General features: G+C 42.9%; 1 protein-coding gene across 1 annotated transcript; it reads left to right on the top strand.

Moving 5' to 3' along the window:
• The first annotated feature begins 7785 nt into the window (after positions 1-7785).
• Rs1 (retinoschisin 1) lies at positions 7786-21396 on the top strand. The gene is made up of 5 exons (XM_051141725.1): positions 7786-7974; positions 10457-10562; positions 17094-17235; positions 17703-17898; positions 20783-21396. Exons 1-5 carry the CDS (start codon positions 7888-7890, stop codon positions 20933-20935), a joined length of 684 nt encoding a protein of 227 aa, XP_050997682.1. The 5' UTR covers positions 7786-7887; the 3' UTR covers positions 20936-21396.
• The last annotated feature ends 2 nt before the right edge of the window (positions 21397-21398 follow it).

Below are 21398 nucleotides of genomic sequence, written 5' to 3'. Positions count from 1 at the left end.
TACACGAGTCCACATTGCACAAATCTAAGATGAGCAAGTGGCAGTATCACCTGTCAGCATGTGCTGGGAGCATGGGAACGACCTGAGCAGGCAGAAAAAGATGCAGCCACACGATCAAAATCATTTATGGTTTTTCTTCTAAAGGTTGCCTTTTCCCCCTTTCTCATTTTCCAACAATGTTATATTCTGCTGTGATACGTTGTAGACAAAAAAGCCTTGTGCTTTTATTCCCCAGTTGTTTTGGTGATTAAATCATACTGAGGGAACTGCAACAGCTACTTTCATTGGTTGCTCCCTTGGTGACAGTGTTTTTCTGTTAAATGCCTGCTGTTCCCTCTTTCTCTGCTCATTTTCATAGGAATCTGGCACCTTAGAATCCCAGGCTGCCTTCAGGCAAATGCTTGCTGGGGAGGGGAGCTGGTGGGGTGGGAGAACCTGAAAGAAATCAGCTTCAGATTTAAGGAAGCACAGGAAAAAGCTCAGACCCCATGCCTGCCTAGAGGCTAGGTCCCACCCCTCCCCCTCCAGGAATAAGGAAGGATGCAGATGTCCCTGAAGGCCATCTGCTGAGCCTATTGTGAACTGTGGGTTGGCTCACTTGATTTTAGTAGATGTTCTTCAGTGACAGATTTGGGCTTTGATACTCTTTTATTTCTCCACAGAAGTCCTGGCAAACTGATGGTTCTGCAACAATTAGGGCCTCTGGGAGACTATCTCTGCTATCCCAGCTTCTCTTAATCATGGGAAGTGGAGCATAGTGCCTCTCGCTTGACAACCCCCAAGTCAGACAGGTGCTAATCTCTAGAATTCCTGGGGTGAGTAGGGGTATATCTCAGTGGTCTCATAGAGCTCAGGATGGCTGGAAGGCAGCTGGTTTTGAACTCACTATAAAGTAAGGGATAATCCTGAACTTCTTGGTCTTCATGCTTTCATTCATCTCCCAAGTGCTGAGATTAGAGGAGCGAGTGGCACCATGTCCTGTTTATGTGGTGCTGGGGATTAAACTCGAGGCTTTGTGCATGTTAGACAAGCACTCTACCAAGCAAGCAGCAGCCCCAGCCCTGATCCTGTCTTGAAAGATTGGGGTGGGGGGGAGGAAAAAAAAGTAAAGCAGGAAGGAAAGTGTTGAGAATGAAAGCCAAGGCCAAGGCCAAGGAGTGAGTTGGAATTAAGAAAGTCCTCTTTATAACAGATGGGATGTGGAAGAAAAGTTGGCAGATAGATAAGTAAGGGGATTTGATTTGAAGCAAAGAAAAAAGAAAAAGTCTATGGACCAGAGCATGGGAAGAAATGCAGAGTGCAAAATGCTCATGAAGAGAGGTGGGCAGGAGGCAGATCATGGTCTTGTTGAATAGTCAGTCATCATAGAGACAAGGAAATGTCCTGAGAACACCCATCTGAGGGACTTTGAGCAAGTGGATTTCATTTCTCTGCATTGGCAGATGGAGGATAAATGTGAGTTGCTCTCTTTAGCAGTGATGCATGATAGAGAGTGCTAAGAGCAGGCAGGGTGTGTGGAGAGGAGAGGAGATGGTTCCTCCTCTTATTATCATGTTTCCTTTTCATTATCTTCACTGTGGCATAGTGTTCTATTTTGTGAATTATCACAATGTTTCTCTACTTGTGATGGCCACATGACTACGTCCAGTTGAGGAGCAGGTATTACAAGGTCTGCTTCCATGAATAATCCAGGGCACAAGCTTTTTATTTTGGGAAAATACACGAAAGCATTTCTAGTTAAGAATGGAGTTGGTGGTTTATGGGGAACACATATGCTCAGCTCAGCATTGGTATAAACCACCAAAAGCCAAAGAGGTTGGATGACCTTCCACCCCCAACAGAAGCATATAAGAGTTGGGGTTGTGGGGCTGGAGAAATGGCTCAGCAGTTAAGAACACTGACTGTTCTTCCAGAGATCATGAGTTCAATTCCCAGCAACCACATGGTGGCTCACAACCATCTATAATGTGATCTGATATCCTTCTCTGACCTGCAGATGTACATGTAGGCAGAGCTCTGTATAAATAATAATAAATAATAAATCTTTTTAAAAAAAAGTTGGGGTTGTTCTATACCCTACCCCCATTTGGTTGAGTCCTGTTTTGAATAGTAAGAGGCATATACAGGTAGAGACCCAGTAGGCCACTCAATGCAAGGGTCTGAACCTGGCTTTAGCAATATCTGTGCAGTGCTTGGAGTAAGCCAAGATTTCAAAGGAAATAAAGGTTTATTCAAAATGGTGGAAGCTGAACAAAGATAAGAAGGGAAGGAAGACAGGAAGGGCTGACAGCATTTAGCACAGCAGTGTGGAGATGGAAAAGCAGTACTGGGGAGAATCTATTGCATTTGGAAAGATGAAACCCTAAGCAATTTCTTTGCTAGTACAGGTCTTGCCACTGTGGTACTTGCTTATGATAGTTTGAATGATAATGGTCCTCATAGGCTCATATGTTTGAAAACTTGATCCCCAGTTAGTGAAACTGTTTGGGAAGGATGAGGAGGTGTGGCCTTATTGGAGGAGGTCTGTCACTGGGGAAAGGCTTTGAGGTTTCCCAGTATGCCTCTGTCTCCTACTAGCTTATTGAAATATGAGCTCTCTGCTGTTCCTGCTGCCATGCCTTTGCTCTGCCATCATGAATTCTAACCCCCTAAAACCATAGCCCAATTAAATACTTTCTTTGCTCGTGGTACTTTATGACATCAATAGCAAAGTAACTAAGACACTGGTTCTCTTGCTCAGCTATTAAGAAAATATCACAGACTGGCTTGCATATGACAACAGAAGCATATCACTGAGAGTTCTAGAGGCTTGGATGTCCCTGGTCAATGCACTAGCAGATTCTGTGTCTGGTGAGTGCTGCTGGTTCATAGATGGTGTTTTCTCTCAGTGTCCTCACATGTGGAAGGGTATCCAGCTTTCTGGGACCTCATATTAAAGGATTAATCCCATTGATGAAGCCAGGACAGCCTAATCAGAGTCCCAAAGTGATTTAATCGCCTTCAAAAACCTCCATCTCCTGATGCTATCACATTGGAGAACAGATTTCAACATCAGAATTGAACAGGTCCAAACAATTAGACCATAGTGAGTACTATGGTGAACTCCCAAACCCAGCATTGAGCCACATATCTGTAATCTTAGCACCTAGGAAGTGGGCATTGGGTAATTAAGATTTCAAGGCCAGCCTTGGCCACATAGTAAGTTTGATGCCATCCGGGGTATATGAGATACTGTATCAAAAAACATAAACAAAAACAAAAGAACCAGACTCAGAAACAACAAAAATGGCATTCCTTCACTTTCACTGCTACCCTAAAGGGTCAGTTTTGCCTATAACAGGTGGCTAACAGTGGAACAACATTCTAGAAGAGCTACCAGTGTGGTGGCTACCAATGAAGTTGCTGACTAGATTTAGAAGATATGATTCTTTGACTTCCATTACAGCCCCAGCATCACTATGGGTATTGTCGAGTGGTCTATTTATTCCAGGTCTTCAAGTTGCCCCATATAGAGATCCAGGCTTCTGTTCCACAGGGTCTGTGCCCCAATACAGTTCTAGCCTCACAGTGAGTGGACCAATGTGGCTACAGAATATCTATTCTTTAATTAGTACTTTTTAGAATCATGAGAGTATCGACTCTCACCCGGAAAGCTTTTCATGGGCATAAGATTCTGTTGTTAAATAACAAGGTAGTTATAGGAGGGGCTTCCAGTTTCTCCTGTCTACACTCCGGTTTCTGTTGAAAAATTTACAGTAGGTGTGTATTGTTTTCTAGCTGGAACAGAAATAAATGGATTTGTTTTGTTGAAAAGAAGTGGGGCTTTGGAACTAATGAGAAGAAAATTAATATATTTTACTTATTCATTCTAAGGTTCATGGCTGAGACTCCTTATAACAAATGACAGAGTAATAAAAGCAAGCAAATTCAGACTGATGAGAGAGCTCAGCTGGCAAAATACCTGATAGACAAGTAGAAAAAAATCTGTTTAATCCCCAGAAATCAAATAAAAAAATCTGGGCACAGTGGGGAAGAGGAGACAGGAGGACCCCTGGGGCTTGCTGAACAGCTAACCTAGCTTACTTGTCCATTTCCAGGACCTTAGGGAAATGGCTGTACCTTGACAAAAAAAAGGTAGATAGTTCCTGAGGAACATCTGAGGCTGTCCTTTGACTCCCCATACACATACATACATACATACATACATACATACATGCATGCATGCATACACATATACAGGAGCACACACATGCATGTTTGCATGTTTACCTGTTAAGTTTTACATGGAAAAGTTTGGGTGGGTGAGAAGAACACATATTCACTGTTGGTGGGTGTCTAAACTGGTATAGCCACTATGGAAATCAGCATAGAGGTTCCCTCCCCCCAAGAGCCCTAAAACTAGAACTACAATATGATCTAGGTTTACTATTCTTGAGTATTTACCCACACGACTTTAAGTCAACCTATGATATAAACACCATATATAAGCAGGGTGTGGTCCTTAATCCCAGCATTCAGGAGGCAGAGTCAGGTAGATTTTTTTGTAGACCAGGCCAGCTTGGTCTACATAATGAGTTCCAGGATAGCCATGGGTATAGTAAGACCAGTGAGACCATATACCCATAGTGAGATCTTGTGTCAACACACACACACACACACACACACACACACAGAGAGAGAGAGAGAGAGAGAGAGAGAGAGAGAGAGAGAGAGGAGAGGAGGGAAGGAAGACATACACACAATGGAATTTTATGCATGTAGCTATAAAGAAAAGTGAAACTATGACATTTGCAAGAGAGTGGATGGAACTGGAAATCATTATGTTAAGCAAAATTAGCCAGACTCAGGAAGGCGAATAGTTCATGTCTTCTTTCCTAGGAAAGAATGAGAGGAAAAGGAAAGGTCTTGGGGTGGGGTTAACAGCATACATGTGACATGAAAGCAGACAGGGAGTTCGTTATTGGAAGGTAGGAAGAAAGCCAGGAGGATGAGAGCAGAACAGAAAACAAGGAAAGGGAGTGAAGGAGGAGAACCAATAAGAAAAACGTATAGTGCCAGGTATGGTGGTGCACACTATTAATTCCAGCACTTGGAAGAAGGAGACAGATCTCTGTGAGTTCAAGGCCAGCCTGGTCTACATAGTGAGTTCCAAGACAGCTAAATAATGAGACCCTGTGTCAGAGAGGATGGCCAGGGAGGAATGCTGACACTTTTAATGGTCCCAGATTATATGTATGGAATTTATATTTTATTGTGGTTTATTATCTTTTATACATTATAGACAAATCTCAATAAAAATTTCTAACCAATAGCCCAACTAAAAATACCCCTTTTGTTGTTGTTTTAATTATTATTATTTTTATGTGTATGAATGTTTTGTCTGTCTGTATGCCTGGTACTCTCAGAGGCCAGAAGAGGGAATAGGGTCTATTTGGGACAAGAGATATAGATGGTTGCAAGCTACCACATGGGTGCTGGGAATTACACCTTGGATCACTGGTAGAGTATCCAGTATTCTTAAATGCAGACCCCATTGTTTGTCTATGAGATGGGATTTTGCTAGGTAGTCCAGGATGGCTTCACATTATTTTTTTATGAGACAGGCTCATCTCACTCAGACTTACCATGCTGCCGAGGCTGGCTTTAGACTCCCAGTCCTCCTGCCTCTTCCCCTTGAAGAGCTGAGATTACAGTAATGTGCCACCACAGCAAAACTGCTCTTAATGTGAGTGTGACAGAGTGAGGCAACTGGGAATCGATTCCCGCATTGCATATTTAAGCAGAGACAGGAAGGAAGAGAACAAAGAAGAGAAGGAACATCAGCAGCAGGAGAAGGGAAAGGAGGAGCAAAGGGTGGAGTAGAGGAAGATGTAATCAGTAAAGGGAAAGTTAAAAAGGAAAGAAAAATGAAGTCCAACATTGCTTAGAAAGGAAACTCCCCAATGCATTTTTTTAAGAAAGTCTCTTTAAATGTTTATTTTTGTCAGAAGAGCTGACACTTTTCTGTGAGACTTTTGGTCTATTGTTATAATAAGCATTGCCTCCTCCCCCATCAAAACCCATTCAAAACCTCCTATTCCTTGAGGTAAAAAACTTTTAAAAAATTATTTTTTAAAGAAAAAAATATTAAAAATCCTTTAGCTTGATAAATAGAAATAATCTTTCTTTGTTTTGTTTTATCCTGGTGAACATATATATATTTTATACAGCATAGCATCCTGTCACTCATTGGCAAGCCACTTTTTAACGGCAGAACTTCATTCTTTATTGTGCATACATGCCACATTTTCTTTCTCATTTCCCTGTTGATGGGCATTTAGACTGGTTCCATATTGTGGCTACTGTAACTAGTGGTTAATAAGTGTGGATGTGCAAGTATCTCTGTGGTATGTGGCGTGACCAGCTGCTTCAAGATCCTGCGGCCACAGCTATAGCTGTTCATACCATCACTACACCTTCCTTGCCGTGACAGAGTACATCCTTGAACTCTTAGCCAAAATAAATCCCGTCTAAAGGCTCTCCCTGTGGATATTTTGATACAACCATGAGAAACGTAATGGATGCAGATCGTTTTAGTAAATGCCAGGTCTCTACCGCTAAAAATGAAAAGTTCCAAGTTTCTTCCTCTCCCACGTACCTCCTGAAACCATGTTGGTTCTGTTCCACTTTTTAATTGCTAACATCAAATGCATTTTTTAAAATTCACACAGAAAACTGCCTGAAGGGCTAGAGATGTAGTTCATTTGCTGGAATGCTTGTCTAGCATGAATGAATTAAACCCCCAGGACCACATAAACCAGGTTTCGTGGTGCATGTCTATAATCCTAGCAACGGGAAGATGGAGGCAAGAAGGTCAAGATTTAAATCTCATTCTTGGCAAAAAGAACAAATTGGAGGCAAGCCATGGCATGTGGTACTCAAGACTCTGTCTTTCAAAAAAAGAAAAAAGAAAAGAAAAGAAACAGAGGGAGAAAAAGGAGGAGGAGAAGAGGAGGAGGAGAGTGATTGAAGGGGCTAGGGATGTAACTCAGTGGTAGATTGCAGGCTTAGCATGGTCCAGGCTCTGTGTTCCCCAAAATAAAACTAGCAAACAACACTGACTGGAGGAAGCAGCTGAAGAAATTTGGGAGTGAGATAGGTGGTCTGCCTCAGGGAAGGTAGCCTAGCGCCAGTCAGCCCTGAAAACATACATACAAGTAACATTACACTGTGTGTGTGTGTGTGTGTGTGTGTGTGTGTGCGCGCACACATCTACATACATGCATGCAATAATAATTAGAGAAAAATGAGATGAATTCGAAGGAGAGTGGAGAGGGGTATGTGGAAGGGTATGGAGGAAGGAAAGGGAAGGGAGAAATGTTTCCATTATAACCTCAAAAATTATTTTTAAAAATATAAAAAAGTCTTTTCTGCAAAAAAGGGGGAGCTGGAAAGGTTCATATTATGTTAATAGTATTGATATTGACAGTGAGAAATAAAGGTGCCCTGAGGCTGTTAAGATGGTTCTGCAGGTGAAGGCACTTGCTGCCAAGCCCGATGCAAGGAGAGAATCAGACTTCTGCAAACTTTCCTCTGAGTCCCGCATTGGTGCAACGGGGCTCTCACTCCTCCCACTTTACCCAACCTCTCACAAAAATAAACCATGTAGTTTATAAAAGAAAGTTGCATTGCACATTGCTTTGCTATGTTAATGTATTGTCCACAATTCCATAAGGAACAAAAATAAGAGTTGCCATCCTTTCCTTACCTCATTTCCTGGCACCGGTGGAAGTTTCTCCTGGTGGAAGTTTCTCCTGGTGAATGCATCCTCAGCTGGACTTCCTCTAGAATAGCTTCTTAACTTCTATGGCATTATTTTCACGTTGCTTTCCCATGTGATTACTGAATATGTGGCATCTCTCTCTCTCTTTTCTTAATTTTGTTTTCCTTCTCCTGTTCTTTTGCTCAGCCACATTGGGATTATCATCGGCAGAGGTATGTTACAGTAAGAGAGATGGGGTTTTTGTCATTATTGCTTTTGAAATAAAATTAATGTATTTGGAGGAAGAGTATTGAGGGTGAAATCCAGGGCCTTGTGCATGCTAAGCAAGTGATTTGCACTGTACTCCCTACACCTGAAGCCTGAGAGTTTTTTTTTTCAAATGCATATTATTTTATTTGTGGGTGGGTGGGTGGGATGGGTTGGGGGGTATTACCTGAGTGTAAAGGTGTGCATGCCTATGCACATTCATTTGAAAGCCACAGGAAGATTGGCTGTCTTCCTCTATTGTTCTATCCCTTATTGCCTTGAGTCAGGCTCTCCCACTAAACTGGAAGCTTGATTTTTTGGCTAGGTGAGCTGGCCATGAGCTACTTAAATCGCTCATCTCTATCCTTCTAAACTGGGGCAACAGGCATATGGAGCCATGCCCAGCTTTCTGCCTGGGTACTGGAGATTTGAACTCAGGTCCTCATATTTGCACAGCAAGTGCTCTTACCCACTGAGCCATCTCCCCAGCCCTCTTTCAAATGTGTGTGTGTGTGTTTTTAAAGTTTTATACTAAGCTTAGCCCTATCATTCCAGCATTCAGTACACTGAGGCACTCAGTGCTAGCCTGGCTACACAATGAGTTTCCAGGCAAGCCTGGGCTACAAAGTGAGACCCTGACTTGAAAGAAAGAAAGAAAGAAAGAAAGAAAGAAAGAAAGAAAGAAAGAAAGAAGGAAGGAAGGGTGGGATAGAAGCTAGGGTCATAGCTCAGTTGGCATACTGTTCATCTAGCATATATGGTCCAGCACTACATAAAATAGATGTGGATGTGCACGCTTATAATCCCAGAACAGGGAGTATAGGGAGTGTCATTTCAAGCTCCTTTTTGATTACATAGAGAGTTTAAAGCCATCCTGGGATACAAGAAACTGTGTCCCAAAACAAGAAAATAAGAAAAACAAAACCAAAAAAAAAAAAAATCTAAAAAAAATCCATCCAGACCTATTTTAGGTACCCTTGCCCATTCTAGGCAAATGATTTAACACCTAGATGCACCCATAGTAAGATTGGTGGGGTTTCTTTGTTCTTGAGACAGGATTTTTGTATGTGGCCCAGATGCCACACCCAGTTAGATTGGCATGTTTTGCTGCCATTATTGATTTTTCTTGTCATTGTTGCTTTTTTTCTTTGAAGCAAGTTCTCATGTAGCCCAGGCTGGTCTGGAACTTGATAATAGCTGATGATAACCTTAAATTCTTGACCCTTCTATCTCTATCTTCCAAGGGCTGGAATTATAGTCATGTTTTAGCACAGGTAGTTCTAAAGTTGGCTGCCTTAAGTTCAGTCTTGAGGCAACTTGAAGTGCTGGGGTGCATTAGTAGTAAGGGACTCCCCCTTCCTGAGGACAAGATGACGGGAGATAAGGGAAGAGGGAGGGAGAAAGGGACTGAGAGGAGAGGAGGGAGGTGGGCTATGATTGGCATGTAAAGTGAATGTATAAATTAAAAATAAAAGGCCCCTTTAGTGAGTAGAAGAGTCCCACCTTTTACTGGAACTCTATCCCCAAGAAGGTGACCCTTACCCTTGTGTACATAGGTGGCCCTAAGAGATAGTCATCTGGTCACCTATAGTGACACATATTTACTCATTTAGAATCAAAGATGAGAAGGGCATGGTGGACCATTTCTTTAATCCTAGCTTGTGGGATGTAGAAGCAGGAGGATCCGAAGACTCAAGGCCATCATTGGCTACACCAAGACCTGGAGATCCATCTGCCTGTGCTGAATGAGACCCAGCTTTGAAACAAAACTAAAAGGGGACAGAAGGCTGGCTCATTTGGTAAATCCATAGAATTCATAAAGATGCTGGACAGGGTGGCCGGAGTTTGTAATCCCATTGCTGGGGAAGTGAAGCAAGAGAATCCCTGTGGCATGCTGGCCAACTAGTCTAGCCTAATTGGTGAGCTCCAGGCCAAGAAGCGAACCTGCCTCAAAGGAAGTAAATTGAATTCCTGAGAATGACACACAAAATGTCCTCTAGCCCCCACACATATATGAGTAGACAAGTAGATGTGCACCTGAATGTAACATGCACACATACATTTTTTAAAAAAGTAATGTATAACTGGGAAATACTTTAGATAGTAGACTGTTTGCTTAGCATTCATGATGGTCTTGATTTGATTTGAAGCATCCTACAAACTGGGCAAAGTGCCACCCATCTATAAGCCTAGCCCTCAGAGGTGGAGACAGGAGGATCAGGAGTTCAATCTCATTCTCTGCTACATAGTGAGCTTAGACTTGGCCTGGGATATATGAGAGAGAACCTGTCTATAAACAACCCAAGCAAAAAAGTAATATAGACTCAAAGATGAGTGGCCACTGTGTGTTGAATGTGTCTGACCTTTGCAAACAAGCTTCTTGTGGCAAGCTGGTCAGTTGCATTTGATTACAACTTTTGTGACTTGTGCCCCTCTGGCTGCTTGCAGGATGAGGGTGAGGACCCCTGGTACCAAAAAGCATGCAAGTGTGATTGCCAGGGAGGGGTCAATGCTCTTTGGTCTGCTGGAGCTGCCTCCTTAGACTGTATTCCAGGTGAGTGGCTCAACACCCTGGCATTCCTCCTTCCAACTTTCAATTCTTCTGCTTGGCTTTCTCTCAAGTTGGCTTGTGAGCTTTGCATCTTACACTGGCCACTGCTTTCAACATACTGTTTGGCAACAGCTGCCAGGCTCTCTCCCTCCCTGGCTTGCCTGAGATGGTCAGATAAGATCCAACTGTCAATACAATCTGAAATTTAATCAGAGTGGGGAAAATCTCTTCCTTACAGGTATCAGAGGAGTGGGCGTGTTTTTATATCCTGTGATTGATGAGGAGTCTATAATATATACTTGGAGTCGGGCTGTCTCCAAATCAGCTATGAGGATAGAGAGGGCAAGAATGTAGTAAACTAAACAAGTTGACTCAGTTCTAGAAACCAAATTACTGTCATTTCATGCATTATCAGTTAAGCCAAAATGGAGGGGCTCTATAGTTTCTCATGTTGTGGTGACCCCCGACCATAAAATTACTTTTGTTGTACTTCAGAACTGCAATTTTGTTAGTTAAGAATCATCATGTAAATATTTTGGAGATAGAAGTTTGCCAAAGTGGTTGCAACCCACAAGGTGAGAACTGCTGGCAGTTTGGTGACCCTGCTCTTTGGGGCTGTTAGGCGAAATAAATGGGACAAGGTGTCATTGTGCTGGACTTGGACAACTGTAGCCTTTAGTAGACATTTGTTCTTTTGTTTTGTTGCCTCCTGAGAGGTTTTACACTGAGAAATTAGAGCAGACTTGCAGAGGCCTGCATTGTCCCTACAAATAATTGCAAGGCTTAATCTTTTTCATGGCCCAGGGCCAACCGTGCATGAAAGCCATGCCTCTCCTGGTTATGACAGTGTCCTCCAATCTCTTTCACAACAGAAACTCAGTTTCTTCCTCAGGGAAAGGTGGGCAGTTGGAGGACAGGAAGGATGTTCAGTGAAGTGAAGTGGGGCTTCCTCAGGGATGTCATCCCATTATACTTGGTGACAAGGACTCCTGCAGCTGTTAAATGTTGATGTGATCTGCCCAATCTTAAAGGACTTTCTCTAGTAATGCATGTATGAATCTGGTCAATGACTTTAACCACATACTTGTGGTGTGTTGGCCATTGATAGAAAGACAGGAACAAAGGCATCGGCTCAGCCATACTGAGGTTTACCATTTAGTGGAAATGGACATTTTTTTTCTGCTATGGATGGGGCGATAGCTTCCTCCTGAAGGAAGACACACTAATCCTAACTGCAGCAGGAGTTTCCATTCATTTTTTTAAATTTTTAAAAAAATTTATGTGTGTTGGTGTGAGGGTGTCAGATCTTGGAGTTACAGACAGTTGTGAGCTGCCATGTGGGTGCTGGGAATTGAACCCGGGTCCTTTGGAAGAACAGGCAGTGCTCTTAACCACTGAGCCATCTCTCCAGCCCATGAAGTTTCCATTCTTGTGCCCTAGAAGGGGACGAATCACACTAGGGCACAGGTAAAGCATGCAAGTGGTCATGGTTTGGTTTCTTTTAGCAAGCAAAAGGCTTTTAGCAGGTGAGGAAACAAAGCAGAAAGTGAGTCCAGTCGCTAGAGTGTCCTGCAATGGCAAAGGGTTGTCTCTATTGTCTAGATTTCTATGTCTTGGTCTACCATTTTCCTGTCCTTGCTTACCTTTGGGTGCAGTAGGAGGTAGTCCTTTTCCTGTGATAAGGATGGAAGCTTTATTAGAAGTAGTCTTTATCCACAATTCAATCTGTTCGAGTTAGATACCAGAATACATGGAACAGTATAACCATCTAGTAAGTGAGAAGCTGCCTAGGAGAAGAGGGCTTTGTTGGAAGCCAGCTGGAGCAGGCCAAAACTAGCTTTGTAGTTTTCCTCAGAGCCTTGCCATTCCTTTTACCTGTTGGCTTGACTATGACATACTGTTATTTTCTCATCATTGTGTCTGACCTCCCACTTCAACACTAACTTTTGTTTTCAATGAAATGTTTCCAGGAGGGACATGAGCTATATTAGAATTTCACTCCAAAGAAGAGTCTTGAAAATTAGAGAGAGGGCTGGGGATATAGCACTATTGGCAGAGTGCCTGCCTAGCACATACCAAGCTCTGGGGTCCATTTCTGGGTTCATGATCCCAGCATTCCTGAGGTAGAAGCAGGAGGATCATTCTTTCAAGGCCATGCTCAGTGCTACATAGAGAGTTTGAAGCCAGCCTGGATTACAGAGGACACTATGTCAAAGATAAAGGAATAGGGCCAGTGGCATGGCTCAATAGGCTAAGGTGCCTGATGACACAGAGGAAGAAGAGGGCGACTCTTGTTGTCTTCCAACCTCGATACAAGCACCGATCTCCACATGTGCACAATCCTTTCAACCACTTCCCCAAATAAACAAACACATTAGAAATACAGAAAGAAAAAAAGGAATTGGACAGAGAGTGTTTATGGGGAATTGGTTTATTAAGTCAACTGACTGAGGGGCTGAGGAGATCCTAGAGTTGGAGCTAGTTTGGTCCCCTATGGACTTGCCATGAACTTGAGGTTCTAACATGAAACTATATCTTAGCATATGCATTTTCTTTACAGTGTTTATTTTTCCAGATATTTTCAGGTAGGAAGAAAAACAAACATGTCAGCGTGAAATGGTTGGTTCATTGTGTTGACTGGCTGTTCTGTAAGTGAAAAGATTCGAGGCAGTAGACTCAAAATTCCAGATGTCATTTTTTGGTCACTCATTCAGTTCTCATGGAATGCCAAGAACACCACTTCACGTGTCTGTATCTTGACATTGAGCGCTTCCATCAGGGCCTGCCTTTTGAAGGAAGGTCCTAGAAAGCACAGAAGCACGGATGTTGTCACTCAGAGCTGCTGAAAAAGTGCATGGAGGTAGTTAGGATAAAATCTAGGGACTCCACCCACAAGGAAGAAGACCAGGGACCTTCTTTAGCATCAGCTAAAAGTATTACCAATATCAACTCTGCCTTTTCCAAGTTGAGCTAAGATTGACCTGGCCTCCTGAGGGTGGGGGCATGGGAAAGCTTAAGAAATCCAGGGGTTCAGGCTAGGGATATAGCTTAGTGGTAGAATACTTGCCTCACATGTGTGAAGCTTCAGGTTCAATCCTCAGCACTACAAAAAGAAAAAGACAATCCAATAGTTCCTTAATACTTCATTTTCATTACAGATTTATATTCTATTTTATATATACATGTATAATCTTTTATAAACATTATTCTTTGATTATTCTACATTCTATTATTGTTATATATTTTCAGTTCTTTCTCTCTCTCTCTCTCTCTCTCTCTCTCTCTCTCTCTCTCTCTCTCTCTCTCTCTCTCTCTCTCTCACACACACACACACACAGTAATATTCACAGCTCTCAGGAATTTCTTTTCAGAAATGTTCCAGAGCTGCCCTGTCCTGCCTTTTTTAGACAGGATCTAATGTAGCCAAGCATAACCTTGAACTCACGATTGTCCTGAGAGCTGAGATTGTAGGCATGTCCCAAAAGGCTTAGTTTTCTTTGGGTTTCTTCAGGTTAACTTTGTTTTCTTTTGTGGTGCTAGGGTTTGAACCTAGAACCTCACATGTGCTAGGCAAGTGTTCAGTCAGTGAGCTATACACCAGGACCTTGTCCATGTTAGGGAAATACTCTACCACTGAGCAATCCCTTCCTTTTACTTTAGTGCTGAATAGTCTTTATAAATAAGTCTGGACTTCACACCTACAGACTCATTAAAATATAAACTGGATAAAGCAAGCTAATATGTTGTAAAGTACATTAGCAACACATTACATATGTACCCTTATCCATCTAGTAGTCAAGGGTCACTTGAGCCATGAAAGATGGGAGATTTTCCTTTAAGAGTGAAATGACTATAGAAAAAGTGTGATGGGCCTGGTGAGTTGAGATGGGTCAGTGAGTAAGAATACTTTCTTTGTAAGCTTGACAACCTGGGTTTCAAGTCCCAGCATCCACACAAAACTCTAGACTTCACAGGGTGTGTGTGGAGGCACACACTTTTAATCCAAGCACTTATGAGATAGAAACAAGCAGGTTTATGAGCCTGAGGCCAGCCTGGTATACATACCAAGCTCCAGGCTAGCCAGCACTACAAAGTGAAACCTGATCAAAACAAAACAAAACAAACACAACACAAGCCCCAAACAAAAAGAAAAACTAGGCATTTACTGTATCTGTAACCTCAGCATTGGTGAATGGAGGCAGGTGTGCCCTGGAGAGTGAGAACAACCTGGATAAATAAAATACATCTTTATAGTTTCATCCTCCCTTTTCTTTTCTCTTCTTTCCTTTCTTCCTTTCTTTTCTTCTCTTTCTGACACAGGGACTAAGGTATTTCAGGCTGGCCTCAACTATGTAGCCAAGGATGTCTTTGAACCCCTCTATCCTCTTGCTCTTAACTTCTATACAGTTGTGCACAACTATGGCCAGGTTCTAAGGATGAAACTCAGGACAAGGTAAGCCCTCTACCAATTGAGCTTTAGCCCCAGGCCTCCAAAAAAAAAAAAAGGCCTTGGATCTCAAGCAAACCATACAATCTCAACTGCTGAGTAAGCCTCCCCAGGTCTCTGAGGACGCTGCTATGGAGGTTTCTAGCCTACTCCTGTCACATCGGTGATGTGGGAAGCAAAGCAAGAGAGTCAGTGTAAGTTCAATGGAAAGAGCAAACTGCCACAAAACAATGACCGGAAGATAGTAACAAGATTTTCCTTCTTTTCTGCCTCTTTCCTATATCCCGTGGCCCTGAAGAGAACGGGCAAAAAAGCAAAGGAATTTGGTCCTTAGATGTTCAAAGTAGAACTGACTTAGAGATAGCCAGTTAGAATTGAACAGGGTAAGGCTGGAAATGTAGCTCATTTGGTAAAGTGCTTGTTGGCACATTTGCCTTCATGGTAAACAAAGGAAAAAAAAACCCTTACATATTAAAGTACCCGAGGAGGTTAGGGTGGTGGGTATGGGCCTATGATATCAGCATTCAGGAAATGAAGGCAGGAAGATCAAGGCTGGGCCGGTGTTTGTAGTTAGTTTGAAGCCCACCTGGGCTACATGAAACCTTGTCCTCCCTCAAACCAAACCAAACAGGTTAAGTGACAAGGGAAGGCCCATTAAAACCCTGTTTTCTGTCACTGAGATCTTGTCCCTCCTTTTGGTAGCTTGACCCTATCCTGCAGGCTGGAGGGGAGTTGGGGCCTGTGTGTCTGGATCTCTCAATCTACCAGCCCACAAAATGCCTTCCCTGGCAGGCCAAAGCTTTTAAAAAATGCACTTTGAAAGTATGCTTCTTAAAAATCCTCCACTCTGGGAGTGGAATCCTAGACACTGCATTCTTAATAAGCTCTTCCAATGATTTGGCCACACCAAGTGTGATTGAGTGGCTCATAAAACCACTACTTTCCTGAAAATTGGCATGGTTTCAATAGACTCCAAGGCCTTGAGTACTTGATAATCTACAAATGCTGTCCTCTCAAGCCTGGACACAGTAAGAGATAGACACAAGTAGGAAGAAGCTGAGCCATCCTAGCCTGAAGCCTGCAGCTATCCTGTTTATGGCATCTCAGGGCAGGGTAGGGCCTTTTCAGAAAGTGGTGTGGTGTGTGTGTGTGTGTGTGTGTGTGTGTGTGTGTGTAAAGCAAGTACACACTGCTGTCTTTAATAAACATTTTTGTTTTTCAAATCAAAAGGGAGAATAGATGCTAGGTTGTCAATTGGCAAGGGTAACCCAATGCTGGTTTTATGTGAGGACTTAGTTACAAAGGGAAGGGAGAAGCAGGCAACTAGCCTATAAGGACTACTTTGGCTGTCCCCATTTAGAAGAAAGTACTCCCTATCATCTGATGCCTCTTCAGTCGTCCTCTATTTTTTTTTTCAGACAGTGAGAAAGTGACAATTTACAGGAAGTCAGTCTCAGTATCTAATTGCCATTTTTGCTGCTCACCATTGTTTTATTCCTATAATTGGCATCATCTGCTGCTCAAGAATAATTAGAAACCCTAATGTTCTTATTCAGCACAGTTCAACCTGTGATAATGAGGGAACTAAAGCCAGATGCCTGGCATTTCAATATGCTATTTCGCTGCGGACCTCTTGGCATCTAGGGCTCTAAGTTGATGAGGGAGGCGATGCATTTCTCTCACCCCCCCCATGAGGTTGCCATAGAACCAGCTCCGCACCCCTCACCCCCCTGCTTTTATGAATGTTGAGTGAATGTCTCTATGGCAATCCCTTTAATTCAGTTACCTTCATCCTGTGTGAGCATATAAATGTGGTAGGTCTAGCTCTCTGTATCCGGTACCATGCTGAGAAATAAAATGTCCTCCACCTGCAAAGTTTCAATGTTTCTGCTTTGGTTTTTTTTTTTTTTTTAAGCCATTTCCTGTTGGAATTCTCAGTAGAGATTCATTTCTTCTTTTGGTTTTGGGAATGAGATCTCAATACTTTCTCAGGGCAGCCCAGAGGAGCTGGGACTTTGCATGCTACATATGCCGCCACTCTGGCTAGAGATTTGGGTGTTTGAGTGTGTGCTGTTTTTTCTTCTCAGAATGCCCATATCACAAGCCCCTGGGTTTCGAGTCAGGGGAGGTCACGCCAGATCAGATCACTTGCTCTAACCCAGAGCAGTACGTAGGCTGGTACTCCTCATGGACAGCAAACAAGGCCCGGCTCAACAGTCAAGGCTTTGGGTAAGTAGGGCAGGCAGCCCAGGAGTCGTTCTTTCTGATTTTTCTTAGGATTTGAAAACTTTTGCTTTGAAAAATTAGGTCTGTCTCATCAATGGATGGCACAGAAAGCACTTGTTCAACAAACCACGACTGAGTGCCTTGTTGTGCCAAGGACTGCAAGTACACTGGTGGCAGGATGGGTTAAGTTCCTTGGTGTTGGAGGCACATAGTGAAGAGGGGGAAAGAGCCTGTAAGCACATCACTGCAACCTGATTATTTAGCTCAAAGGATGAACACTGTTGGAAAGATGAGGAAGGAAGGAAGAGCCAAGGGAGTCAGGGAAAAGGCCTGAGAATTGGGCTATGTTGAAGGCCCAGAATTGGGAGGATACCTCTTGGTGTTAGTAGCCCCTCAAAACTCAGCACCTGTTGGCTTTTTCCAGACATTTATAGAGGATGGCTGCTGGTAATTTGGTGTATTCCTGGCAGGTGTGCTTGGCTTTCCAAGTATCAGGACAGTAGCCAGTGGCTACAGATAGATTTGAAGGAGATCAAGGTGATTTCGGGGATCCTTACCCAAGGACGCTGTGACATAGATGAGTGGATGACCAAGTACAGCGTGCAATATAGGACTGATGAACGCCTGAACTGGATTTACTATAAGGATCAGACTGGAAACAATCGGGTAAGTGGGCCCACTCCAAGGCATCTTCAGCTCACATCCCTTGGGACTTGGCCCATTCCTATGCTTCTGCTGCCCGTGTCTATGTCAGAGTACCGAACCCTCTGCATGTTGGGTCATCTGTGTTCCTTCTCCACTGTATGATCTGTTCTCTTTCCCAGATGTAGCCTGGGAGACTAGCAGTTTGTAAATGAATGGTCCTCTTTTGTGCAACAATAGTATTTTTCCAGTTCTCAGTCTCAGCATAGTCTCTTGAAAACACTACCCTGGCACTTTGGACTGTTCCAAACTCAAGGGATCACTGACTCTGGGGCTTCATGGGCCTGGCTCACCTGTTATCACTCATTTGCACAGTTGTGGTCTCTTCTTTCCATGGACTGAGATCAACAGCTAGAAACCTTTTGGAAGCCCAGCAAGTGAGCCACTTTAAGGCTAGAGATATGGCTCAGTGGTTAAGAACACATACTCCTCTTACAGAGAACCAGAGTCTATTCTCAGCACACAGATCATAATATTCTGTAATGCCAGTTCCAGGGAGTCAGGCAGGGGCTTCTGGCTTCCAAGGACTTCTGCACTCCCGTGCACAGAGCCACACACAGACACACATAGAGGCGCATGATAAGAAAAAAAAATACTAAAATGAAGTTTGAAAATGTTAATAATGGGTAATAGTAAGATGAAGTACTATTCATAGACTAAATGGCTATTTAAAAGATGGTGCCAGTCCAGACACACTTAATCTATTAATCCTTGAGAACCAAGTTCTAGATCTTCACTATGAATGAATAAACTCCTGGATGTCCTGGCAATTAATAAAAAATGAATTGAAAACTCACTAGCCACTAGCTGTTTCAAAATTCTAACCTTTTTTTTTTTTTTTTTTTTTTTCCTAACAGCAAGGAATTCTGCAGGCCATTTCCTATATCTTTCCTTCTCTGTCACTGTGCAGTGCAGGATGGTCCTGATCCTTTGTCTCTATCTCCTGAATGATGGGATTATAGGCACATGTTACCACTTCCAGTTCTCTTCAGACTATTTGTTGTTGTTGTTGTTCTTTGAGACAGGGTTTCTCTGTGTGGCCCTGGCTGTCCTGGACTTGCTTTTGTAGACCAAACTGGCCTCGAACTCACAGAGATCTGCCTGCCTCTGTCTCCTCGAGTCCTGGGATTATAGGGATGCATCACTGTGCCCCCACTTCTCCTCAGATTATTCATGAAACCTAATCAGGTTGAGTAGACATGCGTGGCTGATAATGAGAGTGATGACAATTTGCACAGTATGACATTCATGGGTTGAGATTTTGAGGAGTTCGACACACTGGGACAAAACATTTTCACACTTAATTATTTATTTGAGACAAGGTTTCATATATCCCATGCTGGTCTCCAAGCTGCTATGTGGCTGAAGATAACCTTGACCTTCTGATCTTCCTGCCTCCATTCGCCTCCTGAGTGCTGGCATTGTAGGTGTGTACTATCATCTGTTTATGTGGTGATGGGGATCAGAACCCAGAAATTTTGTGCTTGTTAGTCACTCACACTACCAATTGGGCTATATCTCCTGCACCTCCTAATTTCATTGTCTGCTCTTACTAGTTGTAGTCTCCAAAAGACACTAGAATTCATTCTTAAGCCTTGTGCTTGTGAAGGCCTTGCTGGGGCTCTGAAGGAAGCGCTCAACTCTTTTCACGAAGTCTCAGGTCAGGTTCCATCAACCTCCTCTTCACCTCCTTCTGACTTGAATGAGTTCAAGGACAAACAGCTTATAGAGGGCAGCTCAGGCCTTGTTGCTAGGAAGAAAGGCAAGAGTGCTATAAACAAGGCCTGCCTGTTTTGTGGATGGATAAAGCTAAGTGCAGCTGTTAAATATTTCTAGAAGGAAGTTACAGGAGGAAATGAAATGCTCTTCTGTCATGGAGCAGAACACTGTGACCCTGGAAAGAGTGTGAAAAATGATTTCCTCAGAAATAGTCAAGGGTTTTCATCATCTTATGTTGCTTCCTGAAAAACATGAAGCAAGCCTTTCATCTCTTTATGTCAACACCACCTTCTCCTTTCCAGAATTTTTCCTTTAGTTTTTATTTGTTTGTTAAAAAAACTATTTTTCCCAAGCCTAAAAAGCATTTGTCACTTGTATCAAAGTAGAAACACGAATTTAACCTTTCGCTTCCAACTTCAGAGGCAGGTACACAGTTTGATTTGAGTGCACCTTGGATATCTTTGGGATAGGTGAACAGTTCTCTTGTGTGGCATGGACCCTTTCAGAACTTTTTTGTCAAAGTGCAAAGGATAAAAATGGAAAACTTGCAAAAAGAGTCAAGAGGCATATTCGAGCAACAAACCAATAGTACTACTGTCTGTGATGATGAAAACAGTCATATCTGCACTGTCCAACATGGTAACCACTAGTCATGTGATGCTACTGAGCACTTGACATGTAGCTAATATGGGCTAGGCAGACGGTGCTGTGGTAGAGTGCTTGCTTAGCACATATAAGAGGAGAAACTAAATTTCCATCTACTTTTACTTCAACTGGGTACACATGGCTACTGGCTACCATTTTGAATAGTGCAATGTCCCCATGTATAGTCAGACATTCTCAGAGTATGTGGCTGTTTGCAATCATCTAGTCAGATTTTATGAGGTGCTGCAAGTTTTCTGTAGTTAATCCACTCTTTTCTGTTGTTCAAAATTGAGGCTAGGTCCAATGAGATAGCTGAGCAGGTAAAGGCACTTGCCACCAAGCATGGCAACCTGAATTCAAGGCCCGGAACCCTCATGGTAGGAGAGAACTGACTTGTTTCCTGAATATGTGTTTGCTCTGGTTAGGAGTCATTTTTCCTTTTCCTTCTATTGTAATAATGACCATACTTCCTCTCTCTGTTTAGGTCTTCTATGGAAACTCAGACCGGAGTTCTACAGTCCAGAACTTACTGCGGCCCCCCATCATTTCCCGTTTCATCCGACTGGTCCCTCTGGGCTGGCATGTCCGAATTGCCATCCGGATGGAGCTGCTTGAGTGTGCCAGCAAGTGTGCCTGATGCCCACTTCAGCTCACTCCTGCCTCTGCGGGGAGAGCTTGGGGGAGGGGCACCCTGACATACTACTGTGATGAGCAGGGCTGTATCTTCTAAGCACTTTAAAATGTAGATCTGGGTAGAGGTTATTTCATTAAAAAATTAGTTTCCAATTTCAATGAGAGAAAAAGAAGAAAAACGGAGCCTTTCCTCAACTCAGGGCCAAAGAAAATAAGAACAAAGAAAATAACCCTCAAAGCAATTTTCTTACACAAACCTAAATAGCAGGGGTAATTTGCTGTTCCCTTTCCCTCTCTCTTTTTCTTTTTGTCTCAGCGACACTGTCAAAGGTACAGACCCAGGTGAACACAAAGCAGCTTTGATAATTTGAGATTTTTTTGTGTGTGGCTGTTACCACATTCAGAAGAGGAGTACCATTTTGTAAAGCAACACACAAATGCTAAAGGTTTTGCCCTTAACACTCTCA

Source organism: Acomys russatus, chromosome X, assembly GCF_903995435.1.
Source record: "Acomys russatus chromosome X, mAcoRus1.1, whole genome shotgun sequence".
In the NCBI taxonomy this organism is placed as follows: Eukaryota; Metazoa; Chordata; class Mammalia; order Rodentia; family Muridae; genus Acomys; species Acomys russatus.
Note: the sequence above shows the minus strand (reverse complement) of the source record. Positions and strands in the feature narration are given on the sequence as shown.

What these genes read in the sequence shown, in the direction of transcription:
- Rs1 (XM_051141725.1), top strand. Translation starts at nt 7,888, where the DNA reads ATGTGGCATCTCTCTCTCTCTTTTCTTAATTTTGTTTTCCTTCTCCTG. An exon ending in CTCAACAGTCAAGGCTTTGG is followed by an intron (nt 17,236 to 17,702) that starts GTAAGTAGGGCA and finishes TATTCCTGGCAG; the next exon opens with GTGTGCTTGGCTTTCCAAGT. An exon ending in ATCAGACTGGAAACAATCGG is followed by an intron (nt 17,899 to 20,782) that starts GTAAGTGGGCCC and finishes CTCTCTGTTTAG; the next exon opens with GTCTTCTATGGAAACTCAGA.